Below are 17,419 nucleotides of genomic sequence, written 5' to 3'. Positions count from 1 at the left end.
GGCCTACTCCTGCTCCTATATTCTATGTTTCTATGTGTGTGACCTGGAGGGGAACTTGGAGGTGTTATCTATAAATGAAGTTAGTCAGATACAGCAGAAAGTTGTTGCAAATACAAATTATACCAATAATATTATAAAGCAGTGACAGTGACTCAAATTTTGTTTTTTTATTGCAGTGAAAATGCAAAATAATTCCTATCAAACAAACGACTTTTTCATCTCAATCAAAATATTTTTCAACCAAATAAATATCTGAAAAAAGTTACTGAGGATATAGCATGATGGCTTTAATGATAGTGAACTCCCAACTACAGTACACATCTCAGGACTCATTGACATTCAAACTGTACCTGCCCTAACTGAATGAATGATAACAGACTTCTGTCTAGCCACTAGGTGGTAGACTGTGCATTCTCCTCAAAGGACTGGCAGGATCAGTCCTACGTTACAGAAGCTAACACTGATCTTTACAGAGATACTAACAGTCTCAGCCAAAAGAAGCAGCAACATAGTGTTATGTTCATTAATAACTAGTCGTTTTTATTAAGAACAGCTAGCTTTTGCTAGACACTTTATTGAGCACATGTGGACTAGGTACAGTATCTGTAGAGGCATCCATTTTGACTGCTGCCTTGTGGGTAGCCTGGTGCATCGTGGGTAGCCCACTCTTATATACATACAGCACCACCTAGTGTACCATTCCAGAATGACAGGTTACTGATCATTACATCCCCCTTTCTTTGAGGTTAAACAAAATCAGTATCAATCAATATCAATCAATCAATAACAACATAAACATCTTCAACAGTCAATACATTTTCAATGTAGTTTTCTTTGTACTGAAAGATTAAGTCTATCAGGCTTTTTTACTTCACGTGTGGATCTTCTCAGCACAGGTAAGTGTGATGTGTTTTCATGAGAGCCTGTATGTGTATTTGTGTTAGATTGTTCTGGTGGTGAGTGACAAGATTCAGTTGCGGCATTGTCATCGATTTGCTCTTCGATAGTCTCTTGTGTTTTTAGGAGGGAACGGCGGTTCCTCCTGAGAATCTGTCCTTCCTCAGTTCTAACAGTGTATGACCTTGGTCCTACTTCCTCAAGAACTGTAGCTTTCCTGTTCCATGCATCTGGATCCTCAATCCTGACAACATCATCCCTTGTCAATGGTTTCAGAGTTTTGGATGACTTGTCATAGTATGATTTCTGTTTCAGCTTTAACAGTTGAAGTCTCTGTCTCAGTTCCTTACTCTGCTTTTCTTTTGCACAGCAGGGTAGAGTGGTACGCAACTTGCGACCCATTAGGAGTTCAGCAGGTGAAGAACCAGAGTCTAAAGGTGAGGCTCGGTAGCTCAGCAGGGCGAGATAAGGATCAGACTTGCTTTCTGTCGCTTTCTTCAGTAGCTGCTTGAGAACTTGAACACCTTTCTCTGCCTTACCATTCGACTGAGCATACAAAGGACTGGATGTGATGTGTTGAAAGTCATAATGTGCTGCAAACTGTTGCCACTCCTTACAGTTGAAGCACGGACCATTGTCACTAACGGCAATCCTGGGAATTCCATGTCTGGCGAAGATGGATTTCACATGCATTATGACACTGCTTGCTGTGGTGCTTGAGAGCAGCGCCATCTCAGGATAGTTAGAATAGTAGTCAATCACTATTAGATAGTCTTTACCATTTAAATGAAAAAGTTCCATACCAACCTTTTGCCATGGTGCTGTTGGTATGTCAGCTACTATCATTGGTTCCTTTGCTTCTTTGTTTTGGTGTTTCTGACATGTCTCACATTTGCCTATCATGTTCTCAATGTCCTTATTTATGCCAGGCCAATAAACAGCGTCTCTTGTTCTCCTTTTGCGTTTTTCAATTCCGAGGCGTCCCTCATGAATCCTTTTGAGCATGTCTTGACATAGAGCCTGTGGAATGACTATTCTGTTCTGTTTTAGTAATAGTCCACTTGCGACACTCAATTCTGACCTTATGTGAAAATATTTTGGACAGGAACCTTTTGGCCAACCATGATGAATGTTCTCTATTACTGTTTGTAATACTGTATCTTTTACTGTTTCTTCTGCTATTTGCTTTGATTTTGTGTCTGACACGGGCAGCGCAGCAGTGACCATACTCACATGAACATCCACGTCTTCTTCAGTAGAGCTCACATGACTCATTGTGGGTGCTCGGGAGAGTGCATCTGCTAACATTATGTATTTGCCTGGTGTGTAGATCAGTTCAAAGTCATATCTTTGCAGCTTCATCATGAGTCGTTGAATCCTTGGAGACATCTCATTCAGGTTCTTTTTTATGATGGCAACCAGTGGGCTGTGGTCTGTCTCAACTGTGAAGGTGGGAAGTCCATATATGTAGCCATGAAACTTTTCTAGTCCAACTACCAAGCCTAGACATTCCTTTTCAAACTGGGCGTATCGACACTCAGTATCAGTCATAGACCTGGAGGCATAGGCAACAGGCTTCCAATCTTCACCCTCTGCTTGTAGCAAGACCGTACCTAGGCCATCTTTTGATGCATCCGTTGACACTTTGATACTTTTTGTTGGGTCAAAGAAGGTGAGTACAGGTGTGGTTGTCAGCACTGTTTTGAGGTTTATCCACTCTTGTTCATGTCTTTCTGTCCATGCGAACTCATTTGTTTTACGTAGCAGGTCTCGCAGACAGGCTGTCTTGGCTGACAAGTTAGGAATGAACTTTCCAATGAAGTTTATCATCCCCATGATGCGTAACACTCCTTTTTTGTCAGTGGGTCGGGGCATTTTGAGTATGGCGTTTACTGTTTCCATATCTGGCTCTATTCCTTTACCAGATAGACTATCTCCTAGGAAAGTGACTTCCTGGACGCCAAACTGACACTTGGCTTTGTTGAGATTCAGTCCGTTCCGGCATATGCTCTGTAGCACTTTAGTCAGTTTCTCATTGTGTTCTTTCAGTGTGGAGCCCCAGATGATGATGTCACCAACATAGACCCGAACTCCTTCCAGACCTTCAATTATGTGTTCCATCGCTCTATGAAAGATTTCAGATGCAGATATTATCCCGAAAGGCATTCTGAGGAAACAATACCTGCCAAATGGTGTGTTGAAGGTACAGTATTTGGTGCTCTCTTCATCCAGTTTTAGTTGCCAAAATCCTTGTGAGGCATCGAGCTTTGTAAAGTATCTGGCACCTGACATTTCACTGGTGATTTCTTCTCGCTTGGGAATCTGGTAGTGTTCACGTTTTATGTTTGCATTTAAGTCCTTTGGATCCATGCATATTCTTAGATCATTGTTCTTTTTCTTTACACATACCATGGAGTTAACCCAGTCTGTTGGCTCTTTGACTTTCCTGATGACTCCTAGTGTGGTCATTCTGTCCAGTTCATTCTTGAGCTGGTCACGCAGGGGTGCTGGAACTCTTCGTGGAGCATGTACCACTGGCTGAGCATCCTCCTTTAGCTGGATCTTGTAAGTGAATGGCAGAACTCCAAATCCTTTGAACACATCCTGGAAATTATTTACTACAGAATCCATTGAGTCATCTGGTCTGCTTATGGCACAGTTTATACGGTATACTCTCTTGACCAGTTCTAAGTCCTCACAAGCTTTGTCACCCAGTAGTGAATCAAGTCCTTCAGCCACAACAGAAAACATGAGATGATGCACTTTGTCTTTGACTGTCACTTTAAGTCTGCATACACCTAAGCTATCTATTTTCTGTCCATTATAGTCCTGCAGTAGTACTGACTTTTTCTGTATTTTGGGCTTTTCTTTCATGTTTTTAATGTCACTCATACTGATTAAGTTTGCTTTTGCCCCAGTGTCCAGTTTCAATGTAACTAATGCTCCATTTATCTGCAGTGGGATCATCCATTTGTCCTCTTTGACGGCATTAATTTTATGTTCAGCATTGTCCATATCTGAGGGCTGCACATTTTCTGTTTCATTTTTGACATTGTCACATGACACCATTCGTACAAAAGTGTCCTCAATCACATTAACTCGTTGCCCTTTCTTTGTTTTTACTTTTGAAAAGCATTGTTTGGCAAAGTGATTCTTTCCATTACAATTTGTGCACATTTTTCCAAACGCTGGGCATTGTCTTAACTGGTGTTTGTAACCACAGCATTTACAATTAAAAATTTCACCCTCCGATTGCTTTTCATTTCTGTTCTGCCCACGTTTCTTCCCCTTGTAGGACACAGCACCAACAGCAGCATTATCACTCATTACAATCGCATCATTATTGATTTCACTGAAAGTCTTCGCGTGCTTTCGAGCTAGCTCGCTGGCTTGGCATATTTTCACAGCAATTTCCAATGTTAGATCGGTTTCTCTCAACAGACGTTCCCTGACTTTTTTATCATGAATACCAAACACAATCTGGTCACGAATCATGGGTGCTTTCAGCTCAGATAAATTACATGTCTGTGCTTTCAGTTTCAGATCAGTTATAAAGCTATCAAAAGTCTCATTTTGCTGCTGTGTCCGAGAACAGAAGATGTACCTCTCATAGGTTTCATTCTTTTTGGGAGAACAATGTGTATCAAACTTCTTTAGCACATCGTCTAATTTTCCTCTGTTCTCCTCTGGATTAAATACAAATGTATTAAATACCTCTATCGCCTGTGGGCCTGCAACCGTGAGCAGAAACCCTATTTTCCTTGCGTCTGGCTTCGTACCGTACCCGATGGCAGCAATGTAGAGTTCGAATTGTTGTTTAAAAGTCTGCCAATTGTAGTCGATATTCTCTGTGAGTTTCAAACGCTCTGGTGGCTTCAAATTCTCCATGTCACGTTGCACAATATTCAGCAGATCTTACCAATCCTGGTACCATGTTATGTTCATTAATAACTAGTCATTTTTATTAAGAACAGCTAGCTTTTGCTAGACACTTTATTGAGCACATGTGAACTAGGTACAGTATCTGTAGAGGCATCCATCTTGACTGCTGCCTTGTGGGTAGCCTGGTGCATCGTGGGTAGCCCACTCTTATATACATACAGCACCACCTAGTGTACCATTCCAGAATGACAGGTTACTGATCATTACACATAGTAGGAAGAAGCCTTTAGGAACCTTTTTGTTCCTTGTTGAGAAGTCAACATACAAAGGATCAAGGACCATAATGTAGGACATTACCAAGGTTAGAAAGAGTAAAAAAGAAAACAAAGTAAATCAGGAAATGGTGATTTGGGAACTCCAAATTTAAGATTTAAATGGCCACAGGAAAGGAAAGTGAAAGGAAAGACTCATATTTTCACAATCATGAAGTTCTAGGAAGGAATGAGTTAGAGCAGAAGCCTGTGCAATGTTCTCAGCACATTGGCAATGTAGGGAGGAAGACGAGCATGTAGAACATTGGGCCAGTAATTCCTGTCCCAACGCGTGAGTACGGTCGGGGTACTCATGCGTCTGGCTGGAGGAAATGCCGGTTTTCAGCATGCACAGCGCATGCGGGGAAATCCGGCATTTCCTGCCCTCTGAATGAAGCGGTTCAGAGGCAGAACGCGCGCGACTGCACAGGCAGCGCATGCGCAGTAAAATTCCTTTTTTTTTTCAGTGTTGCACGCGTGTAAAGGCCTCCGGTCTTTACGCGTGGAAAAACAAGACGTAAGTATTTCGTTTTTCAGGTAAGTGGGCTTTTAGCGCAATGTAGAAATTTTTTTTCCACAGGTTTGTTATTTTTAAAGAATTTACAGGATGGTAAGTTTAGTTTTAGACCCTATTTTTAAAAAATTTATTTTTTTCAAAAAATTGATTAATTGTTTAAAACATTTTTAAAAACTTATTTATAGTTATTATAATCAGTGGGATGTTTTTTTAAATTTTACTTAAAGTTAAGGTAGTGTTTTGGCAGCCCATACTTTTCATGAGTTTGACAGCTCTTACTGTCAAACTCATGAATGAGTTTCCCCTCCCCTGATTGGCTGCACAGTGCTCACCTGATCCCCACAGTGCTCACCTGATCCCAGCCGGCACATCGCACTAACTACGCCGCTGGATCAGGTTAGCACATCGCGCCGACATCTGAACCGGGCCTGTGACAGGAAATGCAAGCAGGCCCGGGCTTCAGATGTCGGCGCGCAGGGTGAGTGCAGATCGGGGGCTTGCACGCACGGCAAGCCCCTGATCTAATTTCAGGGCCAATATATTTCGGGCTTATAAGGAATGAGACAAAAGTTCGGAGGAGCTCTGATCTTAGAAATATCGATGAATAGAGAAAGAAAGGTTGTGACAAAGGTTGGAGGCTAGAGGTGAGCAAAGGATCAACTATCAGACAACAAGTTTTAGTTTTTATCTTGTCCAGAAATACCTAAAAGTTGTTGGAGATACATTCCTGAATATGGGAGCAGTGTTTTATGTCTTGGATCGATTTAGGCTTTGTGAAGAATTAAGAGTTACTGAAGGAAAACATGCATTTGGAACAATACAAGATACTGTTGAGATACCGCGGCAAACGTGGGAGTCGAGACCAGAGTTGATGGAACACAACTGCTTTAATTTACATCATGGCAAAACAAGTGCTTAAAAAGCCCGCGCAACCACTTAAATACTCCCCAGACAGGAAGTGCTCCTGGCAGCCTGTCCCTGCGGGAAACAAGTTGCCGGAGGAAAGGGCCCACGGCTGAGGGCGGCTGCTGCCGGCAGTGCGCCTGCGTAAACTGTCCGTGCCGCCGTGAGCGGATTATGTCCAATGGTGGCGTGTCGCCACAGAGCTCCCCCCAGAATCTGCTTAGGAGGAGTGGGCGAGTCGTGATGGTGGTCTAATGGTTCTGCCGGAGCAGCTCTGAGTGGCCGCTGGTCTAGTTGGTGAGGCCGGGCGTTTCGCCGCCGGCTGTGCTAGCTTGCTGGCGGGACGGCCTCTAGTTGGAGGTTGGGCCACGGGGACCTGTTCCCCTGGTTCTATGTGTGCTGGTTTGAGTCGGTCGATGGAGACCGTTTCGACCCTGTCGCCGAGTCGCAGCTTGAAGACCTTGTCCCCGGTTTGTAGTACCTCGTACGGTCCGTCGTACGGGGGTCGCAGGGGTCCGCGGTGTGCGTCGTGTCGCACGAAGACGAAGCGTGCCTGCTGTAAGTTTGGCGGAACATGAGGTGCAAGTTCGCCATGTCGGTTGACCGGAAGTGGGGCGAACTGTTGAGCGGAAGAGAAAGAGTTGAGCCGCTGCTGTTCGGCCGACCAAGGCGTGGTAGCCTCTGGGAGGAATTCGCCTGGTTCGCGCAGCGGTTGTCTGTAGACTAACTCCGCTGCTGAGGACTGGAGGTCTTCCTTGACTGCGGTGTGTAGGCCTAGTAGCACCCACGGTAGGCGGTCAGTCCAGGTACTGTCCTGCAGGCTGGCGTGGAGTGAGGCCTTGAGTGACCTATGGAAGCGTTCACACAGCCCGTTGGCCTGCGGGTGGTACGCCGTAGTTCGGTTGAGCGTCACCCCGAGGTTGCGCGCTGTGGCCGTCCAGAGTTCGGAGGTGAACTGGGCGCCTCTGTCGGAGGTTATATCGGCCGGTACGCCGAACCTCGCGACCCAGGTGTTAACGAACGCCCTGGCGATGTCGGCTGTGGTGGTGGAAGTCAACGGCACTGCCTCAGGCCAGCGTGTGTAGCGGTCGACCATCGTGAGAAGATAGGTTTGGCCTTGCGATGGCGGAAGAGGACCGACGATGTCGACGTGTACGTGGTCGAAGCGGCGGCTGGGTACCTTGAAGTCTCCCAGGGGTGCTTTTGTGTGCAGCTGCACCTTAGCCCGTTGGCAGGCGAGGCAGGAGTTGGCCCAAGTCCGAAAATCTTTGCTGAGGCCGCGCCAGACGAAGCGCTGGGAGAGGAGTTTAACAGGTGCGCGGGAACCCGGATGGGAGAGCCTGTGGAGCGCGTCGAAGATGCGGCGGCGCCAGGTTGCAGGGACGACTGGCCTGGGTTGGCCGAGTGAGACGTCGCAAGTGACTGCCGTGGCTTCGGGCCCGTGCGCGACCTTGGCTAGGCGTAGCCCTGGCAGGCTGGTAGCCGCCGAGAGGAGGTCTGGGTCTGTGAGCTGGGCCGCTGCTAGTTGCGCGGAGTCGACCGCTAGGTGATTCGTGCAGATGGCAGGACGGGAAAGGCAGTCGGCGACAACGTTGTCTCTACCGGAGACATGCTGGATGTCCGTGGTAAACTCGGACACAGCCACAAGCTGACGTTGCTGCCTAGCGGACCAAGGGTCGGTGTTCTTGGCCATCGCGTATGTGAGCGGCTTGTGATCCACATACGCGGTAAAGGAGCGGCCCTCCAGGAGGAACCTGAAATGGCGGACCGACAGGTGGAGCGCGAGGAGCTCGCGGTCGAAAGTAGAGTATTTGACCTCCGGGGGGCACAGTTGGCGGCTCTAGAAGGCAAGTGGCTGCCACGCGCCATTGACCCACTGCTCGAACACGGCTCCGACCGCATGGTCGGAGGCGTCGGTGGTGAGCGCGACCCGGGCATCGGCCCTCGGGTGCGCGAGCAGGGTGGTGTCGGCGAGCGCGTTTTTGGTGGCGTCGAATGCCGCTGACATGTCAGCGGTCCAGACTACGGCCATCTTGCCAGATTTACCTCGAAGGGAATTGTATAGGGGCTTCATGAGGGCTGCAGCTCTGGGGATGTACCTGCTGTAAAAGTTCACCATCCCGAGGAACTCCTGGAGGCCCTTGATGGTTTTAGGGCGGGGGAATTGCTGGACGGCCTGCACCTTGTTGGGCAGGGGGACGGCCCCAGCAGGGGTGATGTGGTGGCCGAGAAAATCGATCTCGGCTAGGCCGAATTGGCACTTCGCCGGGCTGAGGATAAGCCCATGTTGGGCTAGGCACCCGAACAAGATGCGAAGGTGTTCGAGATGTTCCTGTTTGGAGGAGCTGGCCACAAGAATGTCGTCTAGATAGACGAATAGAAAGTTCAGGTCCCGGAGGACTGAGTCCATAAGGCGCTGGAAAGCCTGGGCTGCATTCTTGAGGCCAAAGGGCATCCTCAGGAACTCGAACAGGCCGAATGGGGTGATGACGGCCGTTTTGGGGATGTCCGCGGGGTGTACGGGGACTTGGTGATAACCGCGCACCAGGTCGACCTTGGAAAAGACGGTTCGTCCGGCCAGTCGGGCCGAGAAGTCCTGGATGTGCGGCACCGGGTATCGGTCGGGGGTGGTGGCGTCGTTGAGGCGGCGGTAGTCCCCGCAGGGGCGCCAGCCTCCGCTGGGCTTGGGGACGATGTGGAGGGGCGAGGCCCAAGGGCTGCTGGAGCAGCGGATGATGCCGAGTTGCTCCATAGTGGTGAACCCGGCCCGCGCGGTTTCCAGCTTGGCCGGGTCGAGTCTGCGGGCATGGGCAGAGACCGGGTGGCCGGTGGTGGGGATATAGTGCTCCACACCGTGTTTGGCGGCTTTGGCCGAAAAGGTCGGGTTAGTGAGGGCGGGAAACTCGGCTAGTAGTGCCGAGTAGTCGTCCGTGGCTCTGGCGAGGCAGCAGGTCGTCAGGCCGGCCGAACGGGCCGGGGTGACTGCGCCAGGGATGGGGGCCATAGTGTTGATGTCGATGAGGCGGTGCCTCGGAATGTCGACAAGGAGGCCGTGGGCGCGTAGGAAGTCGGCGCCGATGAGTGGGCAGAGGACCTTGGCTGTGAGGAACTCCCAGCGGTAGCAGCGGCCTGCGAGGTCGAGCGTGACCATGCGGGTGCCGTATGTGTGGATGTCAGAGCCATTGGCTGCAGCCAGCGTGACACCCTGTGCGCCGCGTTGGATTTCAAGGGCGGAGGCGGGGGCGATGCTGTGCTGGGCTCCTGTGTCGCACAGGAATCGGCGGTTGGTGCTGTCGTCGGTGACGTACAGTAGGGGCCCCTTTTGCCCCGCGGCCACCGTGGGGGCCGGTGCGGGGGAGGGTTTGAAAGTGCACGGTGGCGTGCAACGTTGGGCCCTAGTGCCAAAACGGGTGTGGTAGTAGCAGTGACCCGGAGTGGAAGGGCGGTCGGGCCTAGTGAGCCGGGGGGACCGCGTGGTCGTTGCCGTGAGGTCGGGCGCGACGTCGCGGGCGGTCTGCGCGGAGAGCAGCCGGTCGGCCTTTTTGGCTATCTCATTCAGGTCCATGGAGCCAGACTCCACAATGAGCGGGCGGATGCTGGCGGGGAGCTGCCGAATGAAAAGCGTACGAAAGAGGGCGCCGAGTTTTTTGTTGTCCGAGAGGGACAGCATGTGGGAAAGCAGGTCTGATGGTGAAGTGTCACCAAGGCCTGGGAGGTCGAGGAGTTGACAGTTGCGCTGGTAGGAGGACGCCTGAAATTTTTTAAGGAGCGCGGCCTTCAGATGTTCGTACTTGCCTTCCTCTGGTGGATCCTGCAGCGCTGCCCAAACCTTAGGGACTGTGGCGCAGGTGAGAGAGGCGACGAGGTAGTCGTACTTCGTGGCGTCGACTGCAATGCTTCTCAGCCAGAATCTGGACTCAGCTTGAATGAACCAGGCCTCGGCCAGGTTCTCCCAAAAGTCCGGTAGTTTAACCGTGACTGCGTTTGTAGCCGCCATGCTAGCTTAGGATTCGTCCTGAGCGTCGGGGTCACCAGTGTTGAGATACCGCGGCAAACGTGGGAGTCGAGACCAGAGTTGATGGAACACAACTGCTTTAATTTACATCATGGCAAAACAAGTGCTTAAAAAGCCCGCGCAACCACTTAAATACTCCCCAGACAGGAAGTGCTCCCGGCAGCCTGTCCCTGCGGGAAACAAGTTGCCGGAGGAAAGGGCCCACGGCTGGGGGCGGCTGCTGCCGGCAGTGCACCTGCGTAAACTGTCCGTGCCGCCGTGAGCGGATTATGTCCAATGGTGGCGTGTCGCCACAATACTAACTTTTTTGGAGGCAGGTTCTGCAAGGAGACATGGAAGTTCCAGTTAGAGAAAGAAAAACCAAGAATTTCAACAGATGAGGAAGCAAGAAGGGTGGAGTGATTCAAAGTGAGAGGTGGTACCTTTAATGGCTCCACCCTTAGCTGTTGGTTACATTTGTTATCTAGAAGATAAGAGGAAACAAAACACTTCACTGTTTCTAAGCAGATCTCTTGTAAAATTATTTATAAATCTTTTCAGTGGAGATGTGTACTCCTCACCCACTCTTCTGATCTAGAGGCTAACATTTACAAGCAAGTTACTGACCTCTAATTGACCTCAGCAATTTACAAGTATCAACAATTACCTTGATTCCCACTGGGAGTACTTGAGCAGTGGTCTTACAGGAACAGGCAAGTAGACATTAAGTCCATCTTTCCCCTCTATTGTCCTGCCCTATTGGGGAAAGGAAGAATTCCCAAAAGAACTGGGTTCATGCTGCCAAAACTGCTCCAGTTGGGAGCTTTTTCTCCAACAGCATGTCCATCATTCTGAGTGAGTTAAATCCAGGCTCCAAGGTGAAAAAGCCTTTAACTGGGCTCCAACAAACTGTTCAGTGCTCACTTTTATAGCATTGGATCAAGGGTGTAGAACTCCAAGCTGACCAATTCAGTTAACTTGCACTTTCTCTACATGGCTAATTGAACTTTCTATGCAGTGAAAGATTAAATGGTTTGTTTATGTTGATGCATACATGTATTCAAAGTTCAACTTTTTCTCTCCCAGAGACCATTCCTGAGCAATGGCTATTCAATGTCACACTAGGCAACTTTCTTCCTGATGCTGAACTAGAAAAGCTCACTCTGGGCTCTCAATCCTTCCCTGTGGATGAACAAAACCAGATGTTTAATGTGTACAATTGGACTACCACAAATGAGACCGCCCTAAATAGAATCTTCATTCTTGAAGTTCCAATGCAGTCACCAGTTGTAGACAGAAAGGTAATGGAATATTGGGGTAGGATGCATGTTTCCACACTGACCTGTTGCTGACTCTTCACTTTCTTTTTAGTATATAGGAGATGGTGTTGAACAATATACCCTTGAAATCATCTACACCCTGACTGTGGTACCAGAAAATGTGATATTCACACATGTTGCTCATTTAATACATAAACATAAAATAGGTACGTTTTTGTCCTTGTGCAGACCAAGGAAGGAATGCTTGCTTTAAAGGCTTCAAGTAATATTATAATGTTCACTCTAGTACTTCCTGTGGCAAATGGCTTTTGTGATGAAGAAAACATGACACTGGTAGTAACACATGGAACCTTGGATCAGTACTGGATTCCTTTCATTGGAAATGTACTACTAACCCCTCACTCTGCTGAGCAGAGTGGTTACATCTCAAGAGATAATGGTACCCACTTAATACTTGCCGTTCCACATGATGCAGCTGAAGTTGTCCATGAGGTAAGCTTCTTCTTCCAAGTCCAAGTCCCTTTTGGCTTGTTTTTTAAAATTTGATCTGATTAATTGGCTTCTTTACAGGCAATAAACAACCAAGGCCTTAGAAGCAGATTTGACTTCCGACTGAAGGATAATAAAACCCTGGATGTGCTGACCAATTTTTCTGTTTCCTGTAGCCTTTCTACAGCCAACTTCATAAGTAAGCTCTTGCTGTCACTTCTAACTCCTGCCTGTCTTGCACTGCATTGGCATACTGACTTTTTTTTATTTCTCAGCTTGTTTCCCAAATGGAAGAATGGTCATTACTGCTCTAAAACTTGAAGCATTGTTGGGAATAGATACTGGCAAAATGATGCTGAGGGATAAAACCTGTGGACCAAAAGCGAGTGATGAATTCAAAGCCATCTTTGAATTTTCTGCCAACTCGTGTGGAACAAGTAGAAGGGTAAGCTGACAATGGATGACTTCTGAGTGAGTCTGCAGTAAGGGCTCAGCAAGCATTTAGTAATTGACTATTTGGTTTCTTTTGTGATAGTTTGAAAAGGATTACATGATCTATGAGAATGAAGTGGTGTACTTCAAAGAATCAGAACCAGCTAGTGACCCAATATATCGGTAAGAATCTGAGTGAAGGGTCCCGCCCCTCCCATACATGCATATAAATAGTAAATGTCTGTTTGCTCCTAGGCTTGCAATATCTTGTCATTACCATGTCAATGACTCTCTGCATCTTCAATTTGAACACCAAGTAAATCCTCAGCCAACTGTTGTACCTGGATATGGACCTGTAGTCTTGGTTATGCAACTTGCCAAAGGTAAAACTCCTAAACTGCAGTGGCTTTATACTAGCTTCCATTTTAAAATAGTTGTACCCCACATCTGCATTTTTGCTTATTGAACCAGAATAGCCAAGATCAGTTAACTTTGAATTATTGACATGCAATGGAAAGAGAACTTCCAACCACAGTATTCTGGAACTCACTATTTTGCTTGGATTCTTGCAGATGTGTTGTATTCTAACCTTTATAAAGAAGGTGACTATCCAGTAGTGAAGTATCTGACTGATCCCCTCTACTTTGAAGTGCAACTGTTGCAGAGTGAAGATCCACAAATTGAATTGTTTTTGCAAGATTGCTGGGCAACTGCATCACCAGACAGCACTAGCAGCCTTCCACAGTGGCCTATCATTGTCAAAAGGCAAGTCTCTGCCTCTCTTCTGATTTTAAGATGGGAAGCTAATGATTGACTTGAGTAACAACTTGTTTTGTTAATAGCTGTGCGAACAAGGCTGATCTGCATATGACCATCTTCCATCCAGTGACAAGTAATGAGAGGGTCAGATATCCTACTCACTTCAAAAGGTTTGAAGTCAAGATGTTTGCTTTTACCTCTGGAAACCAGAATACCTTGGAACAGGTGAAGATTGCTTCAGAGCAACATGTTGGTCAAAGCTTTCTACATAATGTCCCACTATAATGCTGTACTTCTATTTTTTAGGTGTACTTTCATTGCAGTGTAGTCTTGTGCAGGCAAGAACCAGTAAATGGGCTGCTCTGTCCTGGTCAATGTGTACCAGGAAAACAGCGAATGGGTAAGGTATTAAGATTAGAATAAAACATGTGGGTGTTGCCTGTTGCATACTACTCACAAGCTGTGTCATTGCAGGTCGAAGTGCTGATGCCAAGCACCATCTGCAGGGATCTGTATCATCAGGAGCAGTGGTGATCTTAGCAGAATTCCCTACAGTGGAAAACCAGATCATGAAAGGTGATTAACCATTCTTGAGTTAGTCCTAAGCAGTGATTCTGAAATCTTATTTTTGTCTTGCTTTTTCCAGATAATCACATGCAGTCCTACTCCTGGTCATGGCTACTGATTGGAGGCTCAGCAATAATTGTTGCTTTTAATGTACTTGGACTTGTTGGTCACCAATGCCAAATGAACAGATCACAATCTTAAATTAAAGTACTCTAATTCAAATGGTGTCTGTCTTTTTTTTTTGTTAACTCAAAAAACTAAATTGAACAGTTTTTATGGCACTACCTAGAAGTATCTGATGCTGTAAACAGCTCATGTTTGTATGTCCCAAGCTGTGTTGCCATGATTCTGACTTGTGCCAATTGTTGGGTAGTCGGTGAGTGCTTATGATTGCATGTTTGGCTGGTGAGGTTTTTCTCTAATTCCTTACCAATTCAGGAACTTTTCAAATTAATCCATGGAACCATGTGGTATTAACAATTGCCTAACCCTAGTGCAAGCTTAGGCACCAAGTCTTTCTTGACTGGTAAGCACCATGGGGAATAGTGTCTAATAAACACTTTAGGCGTATAAGATTCATTTTTTTGTTGAAGTGGGGCTTTGTTTTATTAAGCATCTTTCAGTTTAATTGGACCACATGTTGGATTGTATTGGTGGTTCCCTTCAGAAGGGACACTTGTGGTGCTGACTCTGGGGCAACTCTGCCACCCCATTGGTCTAATTAATAGACCAAAGTATCCATCTTGTGTTTGCCCATAAAGTGTCACATTGTACTAACCAATGCAAAATACAAACTGCCAAAGTGCTTCTACCCCCTGAACAAATTGTATGGGCTAGGTTTCGTGGAGCCGTCAGGCGGGGTTTCAGGTGTGTGTGGGGGGGGGAAATCCCAAATTTGAGGGTCCTGACATCATCCCGCCCAAAACCCCACCCCACGTAAGTTTCAGAGGCGCAGGGTACCCGCCCCGCACTGGGACCTGCTGAAACCAGGCGGGAAGGGATTAGTGCCAGTTAACTGCAGTTTTTAGCCTAATCCCTATTTTGAGGGGTTTTGTGTGGGATTCCCGACGGCTCCAAACCACGCCAGGTTGGAGCAGGCGCGCCGTCGGGTTGAAGGAGCTGGAGGGGTCGCGATGTTGGCACTCAGGTGAGTGATGGGTGCATGAGTGTAAAGGTAAGTGTGTTTGGTGTGTCTAAAGTGTGTAAAGAACTTTTACTTACCTGTACTTAACTTCACAGCCTTTCTTCCTGTAGCCGTCGGGAGCGCATCACTCAGCCGGAACTGAAAGCTGATCGGCTGCAATCTGTGAAAAGTGACAGCCTTCAGCTTTGAGTGCCGGTAAGAGTTCTAACTGAGTCTGTGCAGAATGACTCATGGTAGAACTCAGACTGTCAGTGTTTGACAGCTTCAAACAGCTGTGAAACATTGATATTTCATCTGTCAAGAACTCTTGACATGAAATTACAGTCTGTGATGTCACCTGTTGCCAGGTGGCCCTTAATTGGCCTGAGCCTGCTGGGCAGACTCAACAAGGTCAATCAAGGGAAAAGCAGATTGACCAGACATCGAAGTAGGCGGGTCAAAAACCCAAAAGGGGGAGTCCCGCCTTCTTCCCGACAGGTTCGGGAAAATCTACCCCCATATCTCTGCTTTCTCCACTCAATTTAGCCAGCCACTTGCCTGAAGCATCATAGCCTGAAGTTCACCACCTTCTTGGATTAAGGTACCCACCTTGCAACCTTTCCTTAGCAGACAAGACATGGGATACCTTCTGTTTTGTCTGGCTTCCTCCATAAACATTTTGGTAGGGGTAAAATGGCTCCCCTCAACCGTGACTATTAGCTATATGGCATGGTCAGAAAACTGAACTTTTTCAGTCCATTTTGCTTATTTTAGCCAGGCTCTGTGCCTCTCCATTCTTAGTGTGGGACTTGCTGCTGGCATAATTTCTCTTCTAGGAACTCCACAGCACAGCCCCTCTCTGTAGACATGGTGACCCTATGGCTCTTAAGGGGCAGGGATCAAGTGTGCTGAACAATTCCAACATTTATTCCAACTAGCTGTTCTGGCACAATCTGGCCCACTTGGACCACTAGCCTTTTGAGGCAGCTGACCAATAACATCCTGAACATCAGGTTACTCACTCATGAATAGTAAAAGATAGGAACAGAAGTGGGTCATTCAGCCATTCAAGCCTATTTTGTAATTCAGTTGTATCAAGGCTGATCTGTTTCTTAACTCCATCTAACCACCTTGGTTCCCTAACCCTTTATGCTCTTGCCTAACAATCCATTAATCTGAATTTTGAAATTTTCAATGACCCACATGGCCTCAACAGCTTTTGGGGGTGAAGTCAGATTTCCACGAACGTTTGGTGCCTCCTGACATCACCCTGAATGGCTTAGCTCTAATTTTAAAGGTTACTGTCAAAAGTATGAATGGGATCAGCTAAAAAATACACAATTTTAAGTTGTTTAATTTATTTAAATGCCACTTAATCTCAAAATTGAATTTGTTTAAAATATTTAATGTTTACAGGGCTAAAAAACTAAGTTTGTAACTTATAACTTGTAAATTATCAAATTTCAGTTCTTATTTTTTAAACTCAAGCTGTAAGAATTTGACGTCATTTAACAGGCAGACGTTGTGCAAAATGCAGCTCTCCACCTGCAGAGTCCCTTTACTTGGGCATGTGGATGATCTGGTAAGAGCATTCGTAGCAGATCACAAGTGCCGGTTTTCAGTGCATGTGGGTGCTCGCAAAATCCAGCCCAACATTTATGGACATTCCCTGTCCACTACTTTAGTCACCTTCAAAAAAATTCAATCAAGTTTCAGATATGACTTGCCCTTTACAAATCCATGCTGGTTCTCTGACCAGTTGAATTTTCAAGGTGTTCAGGCACTCTATCCTTAATTATAGATTCTAGTAATTTCCCAACAACTGATGTTAGGCTAACTGGTCTATAATTCTCTGGTTTCCCTCTTGCCTTTCTTAAATAGCAGAGTGACATGCAGAATTTTCTGATTCTAAAAGAATGGTTCCTGAATCGAGAGAAATTTGGAAGCTTATAGTTGGGGCATCTGCAATGTTCTCGCCTACTTCCTTTAGAACCTTGGGACAGAAACCATTTGGTCCTGGTGGATTTGTCCTCATTAGTGCCATTTTCTTCATTACTGTTACTTTGCTTGTTAATTTTGGTAAGTCCTCATCCCTTATTCAATATTAGTTAACTTGATGTCCAGCATTCTAACCATTTCCTCTACTGTAAATACTGATGCAAAGTAATTATTCAACATTTCCTCTTTCATTTACAGTATTACCAGTTTTCAAGGGGCCCATATTGCTCCTGACCACCCTTTTCTCTAATATAATTGTAAATGTTT

General features: G+C 46.6%; 1 protein-coding gene across 1 annotated transcript; it reads left to right on the top strand.

Moving 5' to 3' along the window:
- The first annotated feature begins 12,543 nt into the window (after nucleotides 1–12,543).
- Nucleotides 12,544–14,063, top strand: LOC147112531 (zona pellucida sperm-binding protein 2-like). The gene is made up of 7 exons (XM_085996863.1): nucleotides 12,544–12,718; nucleotides 12,809–12,888; nucleotides 12,961–13,088; nucleotides 13,278–13,470; nucleotides 13,548–13,689; nucleotides 13,771–13,864; nucleotides 13,939–14,063. The coding sequence occupies exons 1-7, from the start codon at nucleotides 12,569–12,571 to the stop codon at nucleotides 14,046–14,048; spliced, it is 897 nt and encodes a 298-aa protein (XP_085852989.1). The 5' UTR covers nucleotides 12,544–12,568; the 3' UTR covers nucleotides 14,049–14,063.
- Nucleotides 14,064–17,419: the final 3,356 nt, after the last annotated feature.

This window comes from Somniosus microcephalus, chromosome 9, assembly GCF_052327205.1.
Source record: "Somniosus microcephalus isolate GS21.2 chromosome 9, FLI_Smic_1.0, whole genome shotgun sequence".
NCBI classification, from domain to species: domain Eukaryota; kingdom Metazoa; phylum Chordata; class Chondrichthyes; order Squaliformes; family Somniosidae; genus Somniosus; species Somniosus microcephalus.
Note: the sequence above shows the minus strand (reverse complement) of the source record. Positions and strands in the feature narration are given on the sequence as shown.

What these genes read in the sequence shown, in the direction of transcription:
- LOC147112531 (XM_085996863.1), top strand. Translation starts at nt 12,569, where the DNA reads ATGGTCATTACTGCTCTAAAACTTGAAGCATTGTTGGGAATAGATACT. An exon ending in TGGCCTATCATTGTCAAAAG is followed by an intron (nt 13,471 to 13,547) that starts GCAAGTCTCTGC and finishes TTTTGTTAATAG; the next exon opens with CTGTGCGAACAAGGCTGATC. An exon ending in ACCAGGAAAACAGCGAATGG is followed by an intron (nt 13,865 to 13,938) that starts GTAAGGTATTAA and finishes GTGTCATTGCAG; the next exon opens with GTCGAAGTGCTGATGCCAAG.